Below are 21,999 nucleotides of genomic sequence, written 5' to 3' on the forward strand. Positions count from 1 at the left end.
TGGAGGGGATGTGAGGCTTAGTAGTAATTGCATGTAAATCATAAACCTCCGGCATACCTTCCCCAAAGGGAAAATGATACTTATCTGCATTTCTGTTCCTGCCTGTCAGCTGGTTTCTTTCTTCCCCCTTGGTTTTATCTTCCTGTCATTACCTTTTTTTTTTCTAAGGAGTTCTGAACACTGGACATCAGGGAGCACACTGAAAATGCAATTTCCTTCCCTGTTTCCGGGGCCTTGTGCTGCAGGGTCAGGATGATAAGCTAAGGAGGTTTTCAGGGAGAGTTCAGCTTGGCCTTTCCAGCTCTATGCTGGAGCTTGCCCAGGGTAAACAGGATCCTCAGAAGTTTAGCTGCCAGACTCTGATAAACTTCTGCTAAGCATAATGTAACAGTGATAACTTTTCCCCAGAGGCCTTAAAAACTCCAGATTTGGTGGCTAAGCAGGTAGAAAGCAACTACTTAACTACATCTTGAGAAGTTTCCTGCCTTTTCTCCTGCCAAATTTCATATCCTTGCTCCAGCTTGCGGAAGGTTCTAGAAATGTTGGAGTTTTTTTTGGCAAGGTGTGTTTTTGTGGTGGTTTCTTTCCCCTACCTTTTGCAAAAATATCACTACTTCTTCTTCCCTCCTCCTCCCCCCATTAGAAGCAGCTAAACCTTAAGGGCAGCTGACATATTTTTACTAAAATGCTCTGAACCAAAGGCTTGACTGGAAAAATTTTCAACATGAGTGATTAAACTCGGCGAGGCTATAACTACCTAATATTTTCTGGTCTGTGCTGCTGTTTGCATTTAACCTTAACTGTAAAGGCAATGAGTATGGTCTATGAAATCTAATCAGTAAGTTTTGAGGTAACGTATGGTGAAGTACTAAATATTTGATGGTTCCCTGCACCTCACTGCAGTTTCTAAGGAAGCAATTCAGAATAGTTTTGCTAAACACATCAGCTTGCCTAGAAGTTGAACAACTGCTTCAGAAGCATGCTTGCATTACAGGAGTACCTATTTCTGATGCTGATGGCTTGCTTGCTGGATTGTAATGCACAACAGATGAAAAATAATTTTATTATTTTTCAGTTATTGTGCTTCTCCTTTCTGATTCTACAGAAAAATTTGCAGTTACTAGATCTTCCGTGAATCACGCTAAGCAGAAATCATGAGTGTGCTGACTCATGGTTTCCTCACATTGCCCTTTGCTACCAGCCAGGAAATAGATGTTTCTTCACAGTGCTTGTGTGTGGTGTCTGAGGGAAGGGGGTTTAGTGACTCTGCATGAGTCAGGCAACAGACTTGAGTTTATCCAGTGAGTGCTCAGCAGTCTTGCTGATCACAGTACTTCTTGCTTTTTTGGCTTTCCCTCCAGTGTGGAATTTCATTTTCTAAATCCTCCAAAAGGATCCTTTTTAGGATCCTCCAAAAGATTTTTTGTTTTGCTTTGGCTTTATTTTTATTTTCATACCTGGATGTCTTTTGCCCTTAGAAAGTTCTGCTAACATTTTACCACTGGTAGCAAATCTTAGTTTATATGGGTTTCTGGAGTTTGAACGGATTTGAAATGTGGAGGGTAACACCACATTGCTGGCAGCAAAACTAAGGCTGGCTTATGTTAAACTTGTGGATAGGTTTTGCTTTCTTTAGATTTTGCAAGAATGGGCTGTTGCTAATAGCATTTTGCCCCCAAAAGGTGGATTGCAGATGTGTGGGTGTTTTTCTATAGAAGATAAGATGTGAAAAGGCTGTTTTGACTCCTGCTCACAATTGGGCTTCTATCCTGTGTATTTTGGCATCTTTTTGGTTGTCTTTTGCTTAAGAAAAATATTTTCTGTCTGACTTTTCCTTGGATTTTCTTACCGAAGAATATACTTTACATTTCTGGTTTTGTAGTATGTCTGTTGCCACTGCACTACTCAACTGCTTAATATGCTAAAGATGTGGATGTTGTAAATGCTACATTACTGTAACTTCATCTGAAATCATACAACCATGTTACTTCTTGCTCCTTCCTTTTTTGTCTTCGTAGTGTGGTGTTATTGCCTGTGTAGTGCCAGACCTTCAGCAGGGTTGCATTGAGGACTGCATGTGTTTATGCTCTTGTGTGGTTTGTAGCCTGATAGTTAAGCTGACTTCCCAGGGACTACAAACCATGAGTTCAGACTCAAATGTCTTGTCTCCCAGGAAACTGCTCTAACCAGTAAGATACTATACTAATCATATTAAGGATATCTTATCCCACTTTATACCTCACCCACAAGCCTACAATGAAAGAGTGATTTGGATGCTTAAAAGCTAGAAGACATCAGCCTTTCTCGCTTGGAACAGGGAGAGACATTGAGGGAGGAAAGATATTTAGGTGACTTCCAACTGTGTTAATTAGCCCAGGTACCTGACCTAGGACATCCAGTGCTCAGTGTGACTGCTGGGGATCCGAGTATTTCCCACTGACCTCTCCTCATCTACTGCAGGTGGCGTGGAAAATCTAAAAAAAATCAGGGTTCAAAGGTGCTCCAATCAGATGTGGTTCAAAGCATGGCCAGTGGGTCGAGGGAGGTGATTCTTCCCCTCTACTCTGCTCTCATGAGACCCCACCAGAGTACTGCCTCGAGCTCTGGAGTACCCAGGACAAGAAGGCCATGGACCTATTGGAGTGGGTCCAGAGGAGGGCCGTGAAGATGATCAGAGGGCTGGAACACCTCTCCTGTGAGAACAGGCTGAGAGAGTTTATGTTGTTTCTGGAGGGACCTTATTTTGGCCTTCTGGTATCTGAAGGGGGCCTACAAGAAAGCTGAGGAAGGAGTTTTACAAACTTGTAGTGATAGGATGAGGGGCAGTGGCTTCAAACTGGAAGAGGGTAGATTTAGAGTAGATGTAAGGCAGAAGTTCTTCTCTAATGATGGTGGTGAGACACTGTGTCAAGTTGCCCAGGCAAGCTGTGGATGTTCCATCACTAGATGTGTTCAAGAGAAGGTTGGATGGAGCCTTGGTGTAGTGGAAGATGTCCCTGCCCATCGCAGGTGGTTTGGAACTAGATGATCTTTAAGCTCCCTTCCAACCCAAACCACTGTATGATTCTGTGATCTATTGTCAACAATACTTCATGACAGTCCAGTCTGCCATCATCTAGTTTAATTCGGTGTAAGAATGCCTTGCCACCCTTGAGAGTTTAGCCACCTTTCTGGTCCCTTTTTTGGCTGTTCAAATACAAACAAGTAGCATCAGTGGCTGCAGTACTGCAACCACCAAAGGAGGTGGGAATCTTCTGTGGGTGAGTGTACCTTGCTTATGTTCATCCTAATGCTGCTTTGACTGATGTGTTTGAGCTTGCTTTTTAACAGCTGAATTTCACATCTGATTGCAGAGAATTGTCCAGATCAGAATCCTCGTCTTAAAAACTGGAGCCCTGGAAAAGATCCTGAAAAGAGAGTTTTTATCAGAAAGGGAGATCTGTTTCGCCTGAACTCAGATGCTACAGTACACTCTATAGTTATACAGGATGGAGGTATGAGATGGCAAGATGACCATGCTTCAGTTTATGGCTTAGTTTTTACTTCTGTGATTACATGAAAAATGTGTTGGAACTTTTTGTTGCAGCTTATTGGCCGGTTCCTCTGCTTTTACTATTCAACCTGCTACCATGCCAGGAATATCATTAAAAAAATGAGTGAACTCTGCAGAATCTTTTAAGTGCAGCATTGATGTGGTTTTCTGTAAGATACAGTAAAACAAGACTTGTGTAGCCTTCCTTGTACAAGATCTTCTTGTGTTCTGATGGTGACTGTGGTATGTGAGTAAGTCTGTCAAAATGGCAAAAAAATTAAGAATAAACCAACCAAATTCCTAGAAAGATAAATCACTATTGGTAGGAATTACTTCCCCAAATATTTTTAAACATATATAAGAGCATAACAGGTTAATTCAAGGATGTGGAAAATAAATCTGTAATTTTTTCGGTTGATCTTACTGCAGAACTTGGTTCTTTGAGCCTATCTGAATTTTCCTTTGACCTACTGAATTTTATTTATTTTTTTTTTCCTTTAGGGTTACTTGTTTTTGGTGATGATAAAGAAGGTTCTAAAAATATTACCTTGAGAACTCGATTTATCCTGGTAAAGGATGGTGGAATGCTTCATGTTGGAGCAGAGAAATGCCGATATAAATCCAAAGCAACTATTATTTTGTATGGGAAGTCAAATGAAGGTGCTGATGTGCCAGAATTTGGCAAAAAATTTATTGGTGTGGGCCCTGAAGGAACACTAGAGTTGCATGGGCACCAGAAGTTATCATGGACTCTCCTGTCAAAGACTGTGTATTTCTCAGGGCTGGCCTATGGTCCTTATGCTTTCAAAAAGAATTTTTCCCGAGGACTAAATGTGAGAGTGATTGATCAGGACACAGCAGAGGTTCTGGAAGTGCTGAAGTTTGATACTCATGAATTTTCAGAAGAAAGCTTGAAGCTCCAGAACTTACTGAAAAATGGAAGTCTTGGTCGCATTATTGCTATTGCTGTAGGAGATTCAGCTGCTAAAAATCTACTGGATGAAACCAGGCTGACTATTCAAAATCTTCTGGGAAGTAAGTTTGTCAGAGGATTGAGTTACAGGTAAATAATTTATTTTCCCTTTTACACCGAGTAAATATTAGATTCAGATTGTGCTGCCTTTGGGGGATTAGTTAAACTTTGGCAGTGTCTGTTCTAAAAGTCTTCAGGGGATTCTGGGTGTTGTACATACTACTGCAGTAGGAGTATTCAGTGTGCGGTGTTTTGATACTGCAGAGACTGATAGTAACAAATACTGCTGTGATAGACAAACACAGTAAGTAATATCTCTTTTCACTGTTGGTGACAGAGGTTAAAACTGGGTGTGGCAAGGAAATTTTTCTTGTTCAAACACAAAGAAACCAGTTGATAGGTGAAGTTTTATGTCTGAAGGAGCAAGGAATACTTAGCTAGAAACTGAATACATGGAAGGGTTGGTAATCCTGTGTACCAAACAGTGTCATATACCTCCTGCCTGTGCACTGTTGTGTTGAAAATACCCTCCACTGATTCTGCAAGGGAACTGATCTGTAATTCTGTTATTGAAATGCACAGGTAAGGTGTTTCTGTATCTTTTGACCATTTTTTTTAAGTTGATCAGGGTTTGTTTAGTCAAACAGTAGAAGAAGTATAATGGAAATAAGTAAAGCGGGAAACTTTATCTGCTGTGCCGTTCATTTAGTTGTTGCAAATTACTTTTTGCAGAGCACATTCTGAACACATCTTTAGTGCTGCACAGGGTTAGTAATACAAGTGAAAGGGTCACTAAGTCTAACTGTTCTTCTTTAGCTTGTGTTAAGATCATGTTGTATAACCTGTGTACATTTTCCAGGAAGTCAGTCACTTAGTTTTTCCGTTCTGTTCTTACCCCTCACTACCCCTCAACATCTGGATTCCCCTCAGTTTCCTCCCTCTGCTTTGGCAGAGGCAGGCTGGGGCATCAGTCCGGATGGCATGTTCTGACCCCCGTTCCTGTCAGGAGCACGTTTGTGTCAGTGGCTGTGTGAGCCTGTGGTCATGGGATGGGAAGTGTGTGCAGCACTGCCTCTGAAGCAGTTTCGTCAAAGATTCTGAGACCTGGATGTCCTATAAAAGGACCCCACCTGAAAGCAGTGAGGCACACATGGCAGTTGTTCACGTCGCTGTGCAGCCACCGCAGCCTGGCCTGGAGGTGTGACTTCCTTCTGTTGTCTTTGCACAGGACCTTCATGCTAGTTTGTCTGAAATGAGGAACTTCTCCAGCCTGTGGCTGAGAAGAAACAAACTACCTTCTTTCTCTACTGAACTGATTCTTGTCTGTTCTTATTAGTCATTAGAAGCTCTGTAAGCACAAAAAATTACCTTGTTCTGCTGTGAAAGATGGGCAGGAAGCTCTCCCTGAGGAAAAGCAGGGTCATTTTGTTAAACATGTAAAGCTAGTAAAGAAGATTTCGTCTTGGAGGTGTATACTCCATTACATTCCTCTCCCCTTCTGCCTCTTTCTGCAAGAGCATGCATTAAAATACCTTGATACTTATTTTAAATGTTAGTATGTGAAAAATTCAGCACGTTTGCTGCTGCTACTGAAAAGCTGGCCCAGTATGCCCTACTCCTATGAACAGGTTAACACTGAAGAGTTTCATTTAGCCTTTTAATCCCAATCAGTATAAACATCATGGGGGGACTGAAATAAAGGCACCTGAACTGAAAGTGGTTTTAATATCTGCTTTTGACTCAATCATTAGCAACAGACTACTGTTGCTATCTGAGAGTCCAGCTAGGTACCACTGTTTTCATTTGGGGTGAACGATTCAACTTTAATGATGCAAAGTTGTTCAGCTTTTTAATAGATGATCTCAACTGCATCCTCTGCACATGTAATTACAGCATTCGAGAATAGTAAAGTAGAGCAAAATAGCCTTTTTATTTTAGTGTGTTGGCAGCTTTCTGTGGTGTGTGGTTTGTTTTTCATTTCCAAAAACTTGGATGCATTGAGCAGAGCTGTAGGACGGGGAAACACGTCCAGGATAGTTCCCTGCTCCATGCTGGTGCTCAGCCAAGTAGGTGTCCAGCTGAGGGAAGAACTGGTGAGAAGGAAAAGCAAAAGTCTTTGGTCTCATCCTTCAGAAACATTGGTGATTTCACTCAACAAATGTTGTGTAACTGTATGCAGTTCCTTTTCTGGGTCTGAGTATTTTGAAAGATTCAGAAGGTATTGCCCATCCCCTAGAGTGATGGCCAGTGGCTGCTGCTGGCTGTCTTGCTCCCCCCTGACTTGACGGACACATGGTCCCAAGGGACCCCTGGCCACTGACGGCAGCAGGCTGCGGCAACAACGTCAGCGCTGGCTCCTGGTCTTCCTGTGCTCCAGCAAAGCTGTTTGGGAGTAGAATCCTGTACCACTTCTATTGCTCATCTCTTGTGATTGGCTTTTGGACAAAGTGCATCTTGTTGGATGTTGTGCTAAAAAGGTATCTGAAAGTCTTAAGAGCTCTAGTATGTGCCGATTAGTATCTAGGACACCCAGTTATCATAAACTATGTTTCTTCTCAATGAGATCTGCCCATTTTTCTTCTGTATCTTGAAGTTACATTTCAAAATTAATTTGGAAGAGCAGGCAAAGGATTATTTATGACTTCCTTCCTCCATGTCATGTACTTTACCTGTTTGTGAAGAACTTGTTAAGGACCATTATATTTAAACATTTACTTTTGTTTTTCACAGGCAAGCCTGGGCTTTGGTTGGTGTCATAGGTGGTGGAAATTCTTCCTGTAATGAATCAGTGAGAAACTATGAAAATCACAGCACTGGTGGGAAAGCTCTTGCTCAGAAAGAGTTTTTCACAGTGGATGGTCAGAAGTTTGTTGTGAGAGCTTATAGCGAATGGAACGATGGTAGGAATGCATTTTGTGAAATCCTGCAGTTCAGGAAGAAGTAAACAATACTGTCTGTGCTTTTTTCACTAGAACTGTTGGCTGCAATTTAAGTTTTTTTGTTCTGTTGGGTTTTTTCTTGCTATGAAGTATGATCATGTAGTTTTTCAGTACAACCTGTTTTCTTAAGCTGTTCCCATACTGCATACAAATAGACTAGCATAAGAGTCTTCATTTTAAATAATTTAGATAGAGATAAGGGGTCTTATTAAAGGCTGAAACAACTTTTTTTTTTCTTTTAGTAATTTGTCAGGCACATGTATTTTAAATCTAACCTTCTGCAATGGTGATGATGATCCTAAAAAAAAACTTGGTAGATAGAGTCCAAGAGAAATGTTTTGTTCTTGTTAGAATCTTCTGTTGCTGTTTGATGCTGAGCTTTAGGCAGCTTTTCTCATACCAAGTTGAATATGTGGTAAAAAGAGCCCAGAAGGCTTACCACTCATATGCTTTTATCCTTTATTCATCTTTGTATTTAAGATACGTTTGATCTGAGATTTGTTTTTTATGAGCAGTCATCTTCTTGTGTTTGTGGAATTACTAAGCAGTATTATCTTTGCCTCAGAAATTTTTTAAGGTAGTCAGATATTTAATAAAGTAATTGAGCTATTTGTTACTACTTCTTCACTGTTCATTACAGCCCTATGAAAATGCATAGAGTCATATTAAAAAAAAAAATCCATCTAAATACATCTTTTACTTACTGGTACTGTTGAGTTAGGGTCCAGAGTAAGTAAGTGTTGCTGAACTTAAGCAAATATATATCACAAAGCACTGAATTAGCATGTGTGTTTAATTTAACCTGCTAAAGTTTTATTAGTTGTGAATAAAAAGGAAAGTCTCCTTTCTTTGTTTTGCCAGGTCCGTGATTACATCTGTAGAGTTTTAAATGGCAGAAAAATGTCACTTGAAACAAGTAGAGGTAGCTGGACCTACAGTTCATTGTCACATGTATTAGGATTTGTTAATTTTTTTTTTTAAAAATCATAGATTTTCTTTTTCCAGCCACTATTAGTTCCCTCTTTCCCATTTGCTTTATTTGAGATCCACCAAATAAGCAGGTTGTAATGGCATGTTTCAGAGCAGAACTGCACTTTACAGGGCTTTGAAGCTTCTGAAATTTCACACATTTCTTACTAGTATCTTCTTGGAGATGGTTTCATATAATGGGAAATATAATCTTATATTGTGTTTAATTATGGTTTCGTTTTTTATTTAATTAGGTGTCCCAATTTCAGGCTTCCAGGTGGAAGCTGTAGGTGGAGTGATACTGAATCTTCTGGATGATGCTAGTAGTTGGGAGCCTGGAGACCGGATTGTGGTTGCAAGCACAGACTATTCAATGTATCAAACAGAGGAATTCACCCTCCTTCCCTGCCCAGAGTGTACCAAGCATCAGGTCAAAGTCAAAGGTAGGAGAGCAGTCACCACTTGAAGCTTAGTGTGAAATACATATTTGTGATACTATACATAGTAGTGTTCAGTGGGAGCAGTGGAGAGAACAGCCTGTTCACCTATCCCTGTCTTCGTTCGTTGACGTTATACAGGAATATGTGCTTCTCATTGCTATAAAGTTGCTCTGTATAATATCAGGTTAGCTTACTATACTAACTTTTCTTTCTCCTTTCTTCCTAGGTTCATTGAATGTTTTAATTTTCTTCCAAGAGGATTATGCTTGTTTTCCTTCCTTGGCTCCTTTCTGTTTTTCACTAGTTCTTTTTATACATCCTTGAGTGGTTGTTGAAGTCACTGCCATTTCCTTTGTCTTTAGTGCCCTTCCCACCTTTTGAAGGGTTATTTTTTTCTTGTTGTTAAAAAAGGAGAAAAGAGGGGGGAAAAAAAAGGGGGTGTGTGTGAAAATGGTAATCTTTGAACCTGTCTTTTTTCTCCATTTTCCTTAGTTCCCCCCTCCCCCACCCTTACCAGTAAAATGGTTATGAAATAAATGACACTCCAAGCCTCTGCTTACACAGGATATCCCTGAGTAGTTGCAGTATGTTTTTCCCTTGGGCATGATGCATGCAAAATGGTCATGCATGTTGTTATCAGTTTCCTTTTTCATTAACTGAGTCATTCTACTTGACTTCACAAGAGCCTCCTGTGGGACTGGCTCCTTGGCTCTGCTGGCATCTATTTTCCCTCTGTCGCTTAGTGCCTCTCCAAGCCAGTGCTCTCTTCCTCAGTGGTCCAGCAGCCTCAGGTCTTGAGCTGCCCCTCTTGCTCCCTTCTGGTGGGCTCCCACATCAGTTTGCAGCACAAAATAACTAGTGTTATTTTGCACAGTTAGTTTCAGCAGCCCATCACTGCTCTTCAGGGTCTGGTTTTGTCCCTTTCACCTCTGTATGGTGCAGCTTCCTCTTCAGAAGACTCTTCTCTTTCTCCATTCTGAGAAGTTTTCTGTCAGTGGCCTCAAACTCTCCTCTTGCCCCTGTGTCTTAAGGGGCTGTCAGTTTGAATGCCCACTTCACAGTGCAGTTTGCATCCCACAGCATTAGTTAGCATGGGTCATATACATTTTACTCTGTTGTGAAGACAGAGATAGGAGAAAATCCTACCTCAGTTCACCTTATCACACCTCAAGAGAATATATGAGTTTGTGAGAAGCCACGGAGCTGACTTAGAGCATGAAATTTTCTGGCCTTTGTTCTTGAGTGTCTCACATTTTGTTTGTAATTGAGCACAATATTTTAGATAGCAAACTTAACTTGAAGGTTGCAGTATGAAGTTTAAGACAGTTTTTGTCATAACTGAATAGTGTGTATGCAAACTCTGTTTCATCTCAAAAATCATGTACTGTGAAAGAGCAGTAACTTCTGAGGGATTTTAAAAAAAATTATATGGCATAAAATACAAAATCTTGGCTTTTTTTAAGAATGCTGTATGATTAATGATTGGACTGGATGATCTTAAAGGTCTCTTCCAACCTAAATGATTCTATGATTCTATGAACCCATACAAATAATCTTTAAAACGAGGTGATCTGGGCCATCTTGGGTATTTTTCACCTCCAGTGTAAAGTTTCCTTTTACATGGCAACGGATACTGTTTAAAAAGTCCCCAAACCACCCTGTGTACATGTTCCACAAAGAATGTGTTTTCTGTGGAATGGCAAACTTGAAATACTGAAGAACTTTCCATCTTTTGAAATGACTCTTTGAATTTTTTCAAAGTTTTTAGATATTTTGGCCCCTTCATAGTAAAAGTATTGTTTTGTAGGAGGTTTAGTTACTCTTTCTTAGCTTGATTTATGTATGCTAGTCAAGTATAGGGAATAGGTAAGCCTTGAAAGAGATGAATGCAGTCCCATCTACAGACATCTATTGTGTTTTTAAATCCTTTACAGCAGGTATAGCATTAATACCACTCTTGGTTCCACTTCATATTGCGGTCATGACCTGTTTACGCTTCATTTAAGCTCTGAGGGGATAGTGACAGTCTGTATTCAGGGAATCAATAAATGGAAATAAAAACCCACGGGGAAAAATCTTTTAAAAAAAATAATTGCATAAATAGATTTTTAAGGTTTACAGGACCAGATACTTCTCTCAGTTTGTATAGAAAAATAAGAAATTGATTGGTTTTTTTTCTTTAAAGAATACTGTAAAACTAGAGTATGGTGTTTTCCCTAATTATAGTTTGTGTCCTCAGAGTAGCTGTCTAGGAATGAGTAAATTTCATTAGGAAAGCAAATCTTTCTTTATTCCAGAGGGTGATGAATACAGTAATTTCTAAAGGTGTTTTGGCCTAATTTTCAGTTCTTCATTTTTAGGAACAGATGAAGCACCCAGCATCTTTTCTTTTAAAGTAAATATGCATCGTTGTTTATTAAATGCTTTCTAGATACATGGGATTAATTTCAACTTCTATTTTTTTATCCATTCTGTTCAAAAACTACTGTTGAACTGAAATTAAGATGCACTTGCAAATGAAATGTTGGGATTTGTTTAGGCTTACTTGTCTTAGACAAATGAAGAATACATAGACAGCATGTTGTTTTGGGAGGAAACATGGAGTAGCATACTTGATTCATCATCCTGCTAGATGCTCAACTATCACTGAGCCAGCTGCAGTCTGAAAGAGGGGAATTTGCTTCGTGTTATCTGGGTTAATGTTTATCGTCTAACAGTTTTGTACTTTTTGGGTGCCTTAGTGTAAGAAAAAGAAGAGAGCATATGAAAATATCAGAATGCATTGGGTTTGCTGCAGTTAACTTGCTTATATAAAATAAGTTTGGTTTTGTTTTTAATCAATGACAACTTTTTTTCTTTTCTTTCCCTTCAAAACTCTTTTTGGACAGAAAATCCTCAGTTTCCTCATATAGGAGAAATTATTGATGGAGTGGACATGAGGGCAGAAGTCGGAGTTCTTACAAGGAATATCTTGATCAAGGGGGAGACAGAGAATACCTGCTATCGTGAAAAGGACTGTCAATTCTTCAATTATGACACATTTGGTGGACATATCAAGGTCTGAAAGACATTTTAAAATAGCTTTCTGTCATTTAAAAGCATACTGAGGACAAAAAGTCTGATGCTAAACTTTGAGAGATTAACTTAAAGAACATAAATTCCTACAGCTGCTTTGAGTAGAAAGTACTTCATCTCAGCTTTCCCAAATTAGATTTAACTCATCTAGATGTAGTCTGTAGAATCGGAGGAAGGATGCACAAAATGTGGTAGAAATATACAGCATATATTGCAATGGTACATGGTAGGGATGAAACATTACAAGTGACGTCCATGCACATGCATCCAGAATAAGGTTTGGTCTCCCTTTTCTCTATCTTCCCTCCCTTCACTGCCTTTCTCCCTCACCTCGCAACTGATGAGCATTGAATCCCAGAGAACTGCCTTGTCTGGGCACTAGAAGGGCATGGAGAACAAAAAACCGTTGGAACCATGGTGATTTTATTTATTTTTTTAAAAGTTGGAAGTACTAAGTTTATGTGAAGGAAACAACTAATTTCTTGTATTACCATAAACATAAAGAGTCTGAGGGAAAGAAGTATTACAGAAACTAGTATTTAAACTCTAATTCACTTATGTTTTTAGATGAAAGGGTTGAGCAACAGTGTAATCACCTCTTCACTGATGCTGGAGAAGTTTGAGACCATGTATTTTAAATGCAAATGTATTTGTGCTCATTATGTGCTGGTCACAGTTTAAATCTCTTTCTAACATACATAGATGCAGATTTTAATTTTATAGTGGTGGGAAAGAAATTACAATCTTTCCCATTTGTTTTGTGGAAGAGAAGTAGGTGGGCTCAAGGCATTCTTTTGTGCTTAAAATAATGTAATGAAAGAAGATAATGGCAGGCTGTGAGTCCTCCAAAGCATGACCTTAATTTTCACAATAGCACAAATACAGCAGACCCCTCAAATGTCTGGAAGATAGAAGATAAAACAAACATTTTGAGTCATCAAAGTTGTTAAACTGTTCCCAGGAGACTGTTCAGAGTAGCTGAGTGTTGGCTGCCAAACCTAGACTTCAGCACTAAAAGCATTTTTAGTTTATGTTAATCTTACATGCTCAAACAGAGGGAGCTTAGGCACTAGCAAATGTTAATGGCCTTGGGGGTTTTGATCATCCTGGACTTTTTTCCTAGTCACTGGGACGGTAGCATAAACGAGGCTTAGTGGCAGTGAGGAGAGGCATTGATTTGTAGTTTCACAACTGCATTATTGCTTTTAAATGTTAAACAGGCAGAGATCTCAGGGATGCCTCGTTTTGACTGCCCATCTGTATTTGAGGCATAGAGACCTTAGGAGTGCAGTTAGAGGAGGGGAAAAATGTAATCTGTACTACTGATTTCCCTAGAGGACAAATTAGATATGAAAATGGTTAATTTTGATAAACACCCAGTACAGATAAGTTAATGAAATAACATACAAAATTTCTCAGCTCCCTGCAGTTCGTCTATTCCAGTTTGTTTCTGTTGCCATAGCAGGTTAAGTGGAAGAAGATACTTCTGCTTTCCTTTCCTCTGTTACTCATACAGCGCCATTATGCTTTTTCTTTTCTTTAGGTAATGGTACTGTGGACTTGTATGATTCTGAAGGCAATTTCATGTCTTTCTTAATAAATAAGTTCATCTGGAGTGTGGTGTCCGCTTTTAGATTTCCAGTGCAATAAAGATGTACATACACTGGGGTGTGTCCAGTGAAGATGGTGTGTAAGAGTACAAGGAGCTGAGAAAACAAACCTTGTTTGATGTGAGGAAGGCAGAAAGGAGGGATCTTGTTGCTATGTTCAGACAATGGAAGTGGCTTAGAGAGACCACAGGAGTTCTTGGAGCTGCATGCTAATTCTGCATAGAGATAAGGAAAACAAAAGGGAAGAAACAATTAACTTGTAGGAGCATCTCTGTGTCCAGACGTACTCCTTGAGCAATATGCTGACTTTAAGCTGACTCTGTGCTAAGCTGGTGATTGGACCAAGTATCTCAACGGGTTCCTTTGAATCTGTATTATTCTGTAATTTTGTTCAGCTAAGCCTGACACAGCTGGGCTATCTTGGTTGAGCTTCAGTATAGACAGGCCCTGATGTGGGTGAATTCTGTTTTTCTGGACAATACATGATTCTATGTAAAGAATATTTAACACACCAGCTGGTAAAGACCAAACAGTAAAGTGTTGCAACACACCTGGTGAAAATTGCTGGTTTAGCCATGTGGAGATTTAGCTTTTACACTTATTTATGAAGGATAATGTTTTGTAAGGCAGGATGTAGAGGAAGACATTAACAATAGTTACAACAGTTTGAGTTTGTCTGTGATAACTGTGTACGTCTAACACTCTACATCTGGTATATATCCTGTATTAACTTAAATTTTCATTGGTTAGAAAGCAAGTAATTGGTTATTCATTATGGACTACTCATTATATTTTTAGATTTTGAAGAATTTTACATCTGTGCATCTCTCCTATGTGGAATTGAAGCAAATGGGCCAGCAGCAGATTGGAAGTTACCCTGTTCACTTTCACCTGTGTGGGGATGTGGATGAAAAAGGAGGTTATCGTTTTAAGACTTACCTGGAAGGTCTTTCCATTCATCACTGTTTTTCCAGATGTGTGACTGTTCATGCAACTAATGGCTTGCTGGTAGGTACAAGGAGAGTAAAACACGCTGTGTTGAAATAAATGCTATAAAGAACATTTAGATCAAAAATAGTCCCCTCCCTTCTTCAAGTTTAATGCTTAGCAACATGGGCTTTAAAAAAAAAATATTGCAACAAATAAAGGAACAAGTGCAAACAGTGACTTACTTATAACAGATCTCATAGTCCATTTTTTTCAGATTCTTCCAGGCAGCTTAGTTTTCCAGACACAGTAATGTGTTTGTAAGGGATAAATGAAACTGTTTGCTTAGATCATTTGAACTGCTGATACTGAAGCTTCACTCTGCAGCTGGGGCAAGATAGTAAAACTAGATGGTACTTGTCAAATAAATCTGACGAAGTGTTATTGCTACTGACATAATGAACTTGTATTTCTGCAGATAAAGGACACCATTGGCTATGACACACTAGGTCACTGTTTCTTCACAGAAGATGGCATTGAGCAGAGGAATACTTTGTTCCACAATCTTGGGCTAGTCACAAAACCAGGCACTCTTCTTCCTACAGACAGAAACAGCAGTATGTGTACTGGTATTAGGGATAAAGTGTATGGAAGTTATGTCCCAGTGCCAGCCACAGACTGCATGTGAGTATTTCATGATGGAAAAAGTAAAACCAAACTAGCTACAGCAGTTAAATTGCTGATGATATTTTGACAATCTACGAATGGGAACGTTTTTGTATCATTTAATGAGAGAGTCCAGTGAAGGTCTATGAGGATGATTTGGGGACTGGAACGCCTGGCTTATGAGGAGAGGCTGACAGACCTGGGGCTTTTTAGTCTGGAGAAGAGAAGACTTAGGGGGAGTCTAATTAATCTGTATAAATATATGCAGGCTGGGTGTCGGAAAGGAAAGGGCAACCTCCTCTCAGTTGTGCCCTGCAATAGGACAAGGAGCAATGGGCACAAACTGGAGCACAGGAAGTTCCACCTCAACATGAGGAAGAACTTCTTCACTACAGTGGTTCTAGAGCACCGGAACAGGCTCCCCAGGGAGGTTGTGGAGTCTCCTTCCTTGGAGAGTTTTAAGACCCATCTGGATGCGTTCCTGTGTGACCTGCCCTAGATTAGATGGTCCTGCTCTGGCAGGGGGGGTTGGACTCGATGATCTCTGGAGGTCCCTTCCAACCCCTAACATTCTGTGATTCTGTAATGAATGCAGACACCTTATGTAGTTTGAATAGTAGTGGTATTTTTTTAAAAAAAATCATTTAGTCTTTTATTAATGAGAAAAAATAAGTTATTTCTACAAATATTGTTGTTCCTTGTGAGACTTGTTCAGTATACTCTTCAGGCTGCATCTTTAGTTTTGTGTAAAGGCATGCACATTCTCAACCATCACTGCTAGTTTTTCTGCATACAATTAAGCTCTTACAGCATCTTATTAAAACAGTTTATCATGACCTGGAGTATCTGAAAAACGTACAATGAATTACTATGCATTGAACTACAAAAAAAAGTATTTTTGACTTCAAAATGCAGGGAGTGTTTGATTTTTTCATATGTGAAGTCGTGACTTCAGACATCAGTTTAGCTGTTTCTGATGTGCGTGTTACAGAGGGCATATGTTTCTGTGGGAGCAAGAGTTTTTCCATAATAACTTCTTTCTGAATAATATTTCAGGGCAGTTTCAACATTCTGGATTTCTCATCCCAACAATCATCTTATAAATAATGCAGCAGCAGGTTCACAGGTGAGGCATATGGATGTAGTTCAACACAAAGTGCTCATGCCACTGGTGTTTGTAAAACCTGTAACATTTACACTGCCAAAAATACATACAATTTTTTTTTTTTTTTATTTTATAGATGGATAAGTTACTTTTATGTTTGGCAACATATTGCTGTCAGAAGTGCAGGTTTTGTTTAGGGGTGCCTTTAAGAGGTGCCAAAAATCTTTGTTCTGGCTGGAATATGGGAGTTCTTTTCCTCTTTTCAGTTAGTAGACCTAAGAATACTGTCAATACAAATAAACTATTTTGTTTCCAAAGAACTAGTGCATTTCTTATTAATGCTTCTGTATTTTCCTGTAGGTTGTCGTGAGCTTACTGTGTGACTGCTCTGCCAGATTTGTCTTCATAGCTGTGGTCATTGGAATGAAAAATGACTACAAAAAATGTTAATTGTCAGAGAAACAGCTAAAACACTTTTATTGTCAGTTGTTAGTCATTTGTTTCCCGTCATTGAGTGCTGATATGCTTTTACTTGTTCTGACCCTTGTATTAGTGCAGATCTGTCACAACTGTTTGCAAAGTAGCTGAAATACTGGGTGTGTGTTGTTGAGGAGGGGTCTGGAGTCTGTTCTGCACTGGATGAGAGGCAGAGGTGTTCATGGCTTTGAGGAGATTCTTCTGAAGAGACCAGTGGGAATGGAAAGCAGGAAAGAGCCTGTTGTTGTTGAGCCAGCAAAGGCTGCAGTGCTGAAAGCAGAATATGAGTGTGTCAGTGTATTCTTAGGTACAGAATACATAATAAACTGTTATTCTTAGAACAGGATTGAAAATACTTAAGTGAGTTTAAACACCTAGAGTATATAGATGGCCTGGCACTTTTGTTTTTTGGTTGGTTGGGGATTTTTTTTGGACAGGCTTTCTTGGTTGAATATCTACCACGAGGAAAGATCTGGACACACTGAATTGAACCAGTTCTTTTCCCAGTGCAGTGTATTTCCATTTTGTCTGCTTTATGCAATGTTCCTTTACTATGTTTTGGCATTGTAGACTGAGTTAGAGGAAGCAGGTTTCTTGGCTTAGTGCTTAAAACCTATGAGGTCTTTTTCTGCCTCTGTAGCGTATCCCAGTAAATGTCACTTCCTTTTGTTACCAGGATGTGTGTGGGCAGAGCAGGTATTTCTGTATCTTACAGTTTTGCCACTCCAATATACATCCCTTGCTTGCATATAAATACATTAGTATAAGGGATTACAGCTCATTGCATTTCAGAAACAAGCTCTTTATTGTAGGGGTTTTGCTGATATAAGCTATAGCAGTTCACAGGCAAGTAAAACAATTCCATTGCTTTTCCCCCCAGTTCCTTCATTATACACTGATGTCTATTGTGAGGGTGTATCAGCAATAGCTGTTTTTTTTGTTTGTTTGTTTGAGCTGTATATAGGGGGAATATAATTTTTCTGAATGCTTGCAAGTGATTGTGGAGCTTTTAAGTTTGCTAAACTTTTTTTCCAAGCATTGGGATGAGTTTTGGATAAAAATTACTTGAGTCTGCCAAGCACGGAGCTGTATTTAATTATATATGAAGTAAGATGTTGGTATTTTTATTAATGGAACATCCACATTTGCTCTGGAATTATTAATCACCAGAAATGTCCAAGTGTGTCATCATTACGGATGGGAATATGTTACTGAGAAGCAGAATTTTCAGGACTGTTTTGAAAATCGGTATATTTTCAGAGTGAAATTCATTAGATCATCTAAGACAGACTGAATTGGCTTTATCCCTGTTTCTTGAACAGGAAGATGATGACTATTTTTCAAGAGATTGAGCGCTCTGTATGCAGGGCTTCTTTAGCTACTCTTTAACCCTTTAATGTGCCTTGTTGCAAAGATTTTTTTTTTTTTTTTTTTTCTTTTACAAGGGCACAGAGCATGAGGTGAGGCAAAAATTTTCATATTTAAAGGTATCTGCTCTGCAGGTGCTGTGGGGATGCCACCTCTTGTGAAACCAGATGTGGCTGAAAGGGGAGCTTTTTTATAGGTCTCATTTAACAGATAACCAGCTTCTTTAAGGGCAGGGATGTTGAAGAAGTGGAGAAAATGAGCAGATGCTGATGCTGAAATTATTACTGCATGTTATTGGCACAGTGCTCTGAACTGGCCAGACCTCTTGATGTGCTTTTTTTCCTTCTGAAAGCTCTTGTGGTTTTTTTCGTTGTCATTAAATTCTGATGTAAGCAGAGATGAACAAACCTTAGTCAGAATGTAACAGTCAGGAGAGGAGGGGTATTGAGTATTTTACTGTAAATGGTATGATTTTCCTGGAAAATCCAGTGTGTGTGATGAAATTTAACTCAAATGCAAAAATTCAATTACCTGTGATACTTGACTGGTTTGAAATACTAGAGGATCTTAAATGTGGGATGTTACATGGCTTCACAGAGAAGCAGGACACTTGTTAGTGCACATTATTCACTAGACTATAGGCTTGGTTGCAAAGTCCTACTTTCTCATTTGTCAGTTGTTTGGATACTTTATTTTGAAAAATATATTTCATTGTGCACAGTTGATGTGGGCTCTGTTCCTATCTGCTTCCACACCTAAAATATCCAAGTTCAAGTTAGCATGCATATATTTTGTGATTAGATACATCAGCACTGACAGTAGTATCAGACTCATTTACAAGTAACATCATTCTCTTCTTACTTGCAGGATGCTGGAATATGGTATTTATTCCACAGGGTTGCAACAGGAGATTCTCATGGTTTGGGCATTGAAACTAAGTCAGAGCTTACACCCCTAGGCATATTCTATAACAACAGGGTTCATTCTAATTTTAAGGTACTGTATTAGTTAATTAAAAAAAACATTCTTTATTTGTTATTATTCTATATTGGAACTTGTCTGTTTACATTTTAAACTACTAAGGTGTTGGATTTATGCTGTATTTGAGCTGCATGAATTGAGCAGATTCTGTCTGGGTGTTGTAGAATGGTGTATAATCAGCATATATGTAATTTCTTGCCATGTTTTGAGTATTCACTGTGTTAATATCCTTGTAAGGCACAAACAACTGCAATCAGTTGATATTTCTAATGAAACACATTCTCTCAGAAGTAGCATTTCAGATGCTACTCTCTCACTGATGGTATTGTTTTCTGTGATGAAGAAAACTGACCCTTGAAGCATCAAAGATTATTACTGTTGTGATTTATCTGATAGCTTCCTGGAATAGCTGTCACTTGTTTTCCTGAGTCTCTACTATATAGTAACTCAGGTGTTTGCACATGATGGCATAATCTCTGACTAGAGATTAAGCTCCCAGGTTGCCTTCAAAACTCAGCCATTGGCAGCAGTTTTTTGTTAAAGAGTTCTCAGCCTAGATACAAGTATTCAGTATTGTTTCATTTATGTGACTTCAGTATCTTTTCCACATTCAGCTAAGTGAAGTTAAAGTCCTTTAATTAGTTCATTTTTAATCTAGCTGCTCTCTGTGTATGTAGATAGATAGATATTATATAGATATAAATATAAAAACAACATTTACAAAGCCACCTAACTTTCTTAATTTGTGTTTGGGATTTACGTAATGAAGTTCAGGACCAATACTGGACTTTTTTTTACCAAGTGAAACTGATTTTACTTGGTAGATGGGTGTCTAGGAAACCATGAAATGATGCACTGTTGTATGAAAGTTTTGTTAGCAGTGTGTTTGGAACCATAGGGCACTTGTTCAGAATGGAATTAAAACGTAGCAAATACAAAAGTGTGTTGTAAATAAAAAGTTTTTCTCAGCTTTGTGGCTCATACTACCTTTAAACAAGGGTGGCAGTTTGTTTGCTAAAATTCCGTGTCAAAAGAGCAAACTCCACTAGCAGGTATGAGGATCTCCTCATGTAGGAGCACTCATTTGTAATTTAGGTCAGAGGTGGAAGTAGCTGCAGGTATTTGTGTAGCTAATTCAGATGAAGTAGTAGAAATGTTCCCTTCAGCTTCTGTTTTCTCAAGTAAAATTTCATATTGGATTATTGAGTTTTAAGTCGATGATTGCTTGGGCAAAAATCAGCTTCAGTGGTGAAGGAATTTTAGTTTCAAAGTGAAATACAAAACATTTTTCACAGTGCTTTTTTTTTGTTTGGTTGGTTGATTGAGGGGGGGGGTGTTTTTTTGTTGGAGTTTTTTATCTGTTCATGAGGATACTTTGAATTCACCACAGGATTGGCTTCCATATTTTTGAGATCAGCATCTGGAAATAAGTGTAAAACCTCAAATAGCTAGATGTTGTGAAACAAGTCTGAAATGAATCCATTACTTTTTTTTTTTTTTTTTTGTAATCCCAGGCAATTCTTTTCTGCTGCCCAAATTAGCAGAGACAGATGCTGGTTTTTGCTTAAACAGTAAGTCAGTTAAGACTAAACTGAAAGTTCTAAGACTTTCTAGCACATCTATTAAATACAATGTAAAGATTAAATTTTATAAATTTAATATTTATCTATCTTTTGTTTTGGATAATATGAATTCTCTTTCCTTGCATGTTTCAGGCTGGTTTGTTCATTGATAAGGGTGTTAAAACAACTAACGCTAGTATGGATGATCCCAGAGAATATCTTTGTTTGGACAACAATGCAAGGTAAAGGATACTGCCTTTCAATTGAGTGGAAAGTGGCAAAGTTGTGAGGTTGCTCTTACATTCACTTGAGGAAAACATTTTAAACCAAATGTATTTATCTATAAGTAATAACCAAACAATAAGTCCATAGGTGTTTTTTTTTTCCCTCATTTGTTCATCTGTTTTGTGAACAAAAGACCATGATGTGCTTTAAAGGACCTGGCTCTTTCTTCTGAGCCCTTGTTCAGGCTAGTTTGCAGTCTCTTAGAAGACATCATTTTAACTGTGCTCTACTGTCACACTTGAAGTATTATCTGGTAAAAGTAAAGTCTTACTTTAAAATCTAGTCATCTGATTTATGACTGAGTTATAAATAATTGTTCAAAAACAGCTTAAAGAGCCAAGTAATACATCCCCTTGCCTTTCGTACTACTGAATGCTTCCTGCTGTATCTTCTAGACTTTTGAGGTCATAGCTCAGTGGTACAGTTTTACTGGAGGTTATTTGTAGAGGTAGTACAATCAACTATATGTTCTATAGTTTACAAAGTGAGGCAAAATAATGGAGGCAAGATTCCAGGTTTTACTGTGCTTGCCTAGTCTTGTCCTGAATTTCAAATAAAATAGCCTGGGATAGTAGTCAAATTACAATATTGAATAACTGTATTCATCAGTGTTTTGTTGTGACAACTAAGCATTGAGACTGGAAATAGGGTTCATAATAATACCCTTATTTCTGAATGACCTGTGTTTAGTATGAAGATAGTTAACTGATAGTTGCAGATGCAGACAGAAGAGTTCCCAGTTCTGGCAATGCTCAGTACTTCATTATTTGGGAATGAGCTCGCTCATTCAGAGTTTTGGCAAAAAACCCATATAACCCTTGTGGATTACCTCATTTACTTGTAACAGGTAGTCAAGGAATATGTGAGGGGCAAAATGACCTGTGAGAACCTGTTGTGTGCTGACAGGGTATCAGTACAGCATGTGAGGAATTCTGTGCGTGAGGCAAGGTTCGTGTTTCACAGTAGCCAAAGAAATAATGACTCGCGCTAACTACATGAGGCCACTAATCACTGTACATGGAAGCAAACTGGAGGTGTCTAAACATCAATGGAGAAGCCTGAGACTGTCAAACCAAACATTCTTCTGCTC

At 38.8% G+C, this 21,999-nt stretch overlaps 1 protein-coding gene across 1 annotated transcript in view; it reads left to right on the forward strand.

The window, feature by feature from the left end:
* The window catches only part of TMEM2 (transmembrane protein 2), a 41,103-nt gene that overhangs the window by 8,003 nt on the left and 11,101 nt on the right, over window positions 1-21,999 (forward strand). Inside the window, exons 2-11 of the mRNA XM_008944215.1 lie at window positions 3,354-3,494; window positions 4,034-4,595; window positions 7,236-7,405; window positions 8,668-8,856; window positions 11,742-11,911; window positions 14,337-14,546; window positions 14,944-15,149; window positions 16,188-16,257; window positions 18,949-19,077; window positions 20,778-20,866. Coding sequence (XP_008942463.1) covers window positions 3,354-3,494; window positions 4,034-4,595; window positions 7,236-7,405; window positions 8,668-8,856; window positions 11,742-11,911; window positions 14,337-14,546; window positions 14,944-15,149; window positions 16,188-16,257; window positions 18,949-19,077; window positions 20,778-20,866 — 1,936 coding nt within the window. The remainder of the gene's footprint in view (window positions 1-3,353; window positions 3,495-4,033; window positions 4,596-7,235; window positions 7,406-8,667; window positions 8,857-11,741; window positions 11,912-14,336; window positions 14,547-14,943; window positions 15,150-16,187; window positions 16,258-18,948; window positions 19,078-20,777; window positions 20,867-21,999) is intronic.

This window comes from Merops nubicus, unplaced genomic scaffold (genome assembly GCF_000691845.1).
Source record: "Merops nubicus isolate BGI_N331 unplaced genomic scaffold, ASM69184v1 scaffold3887, whole genome shotgun sequence".
NCBI classification, from domain to species: Eukaryota; Metazoa; Chordata; class Aves; order Coraciiformes; family Meropidae; genus Merops; species Merops nubicus.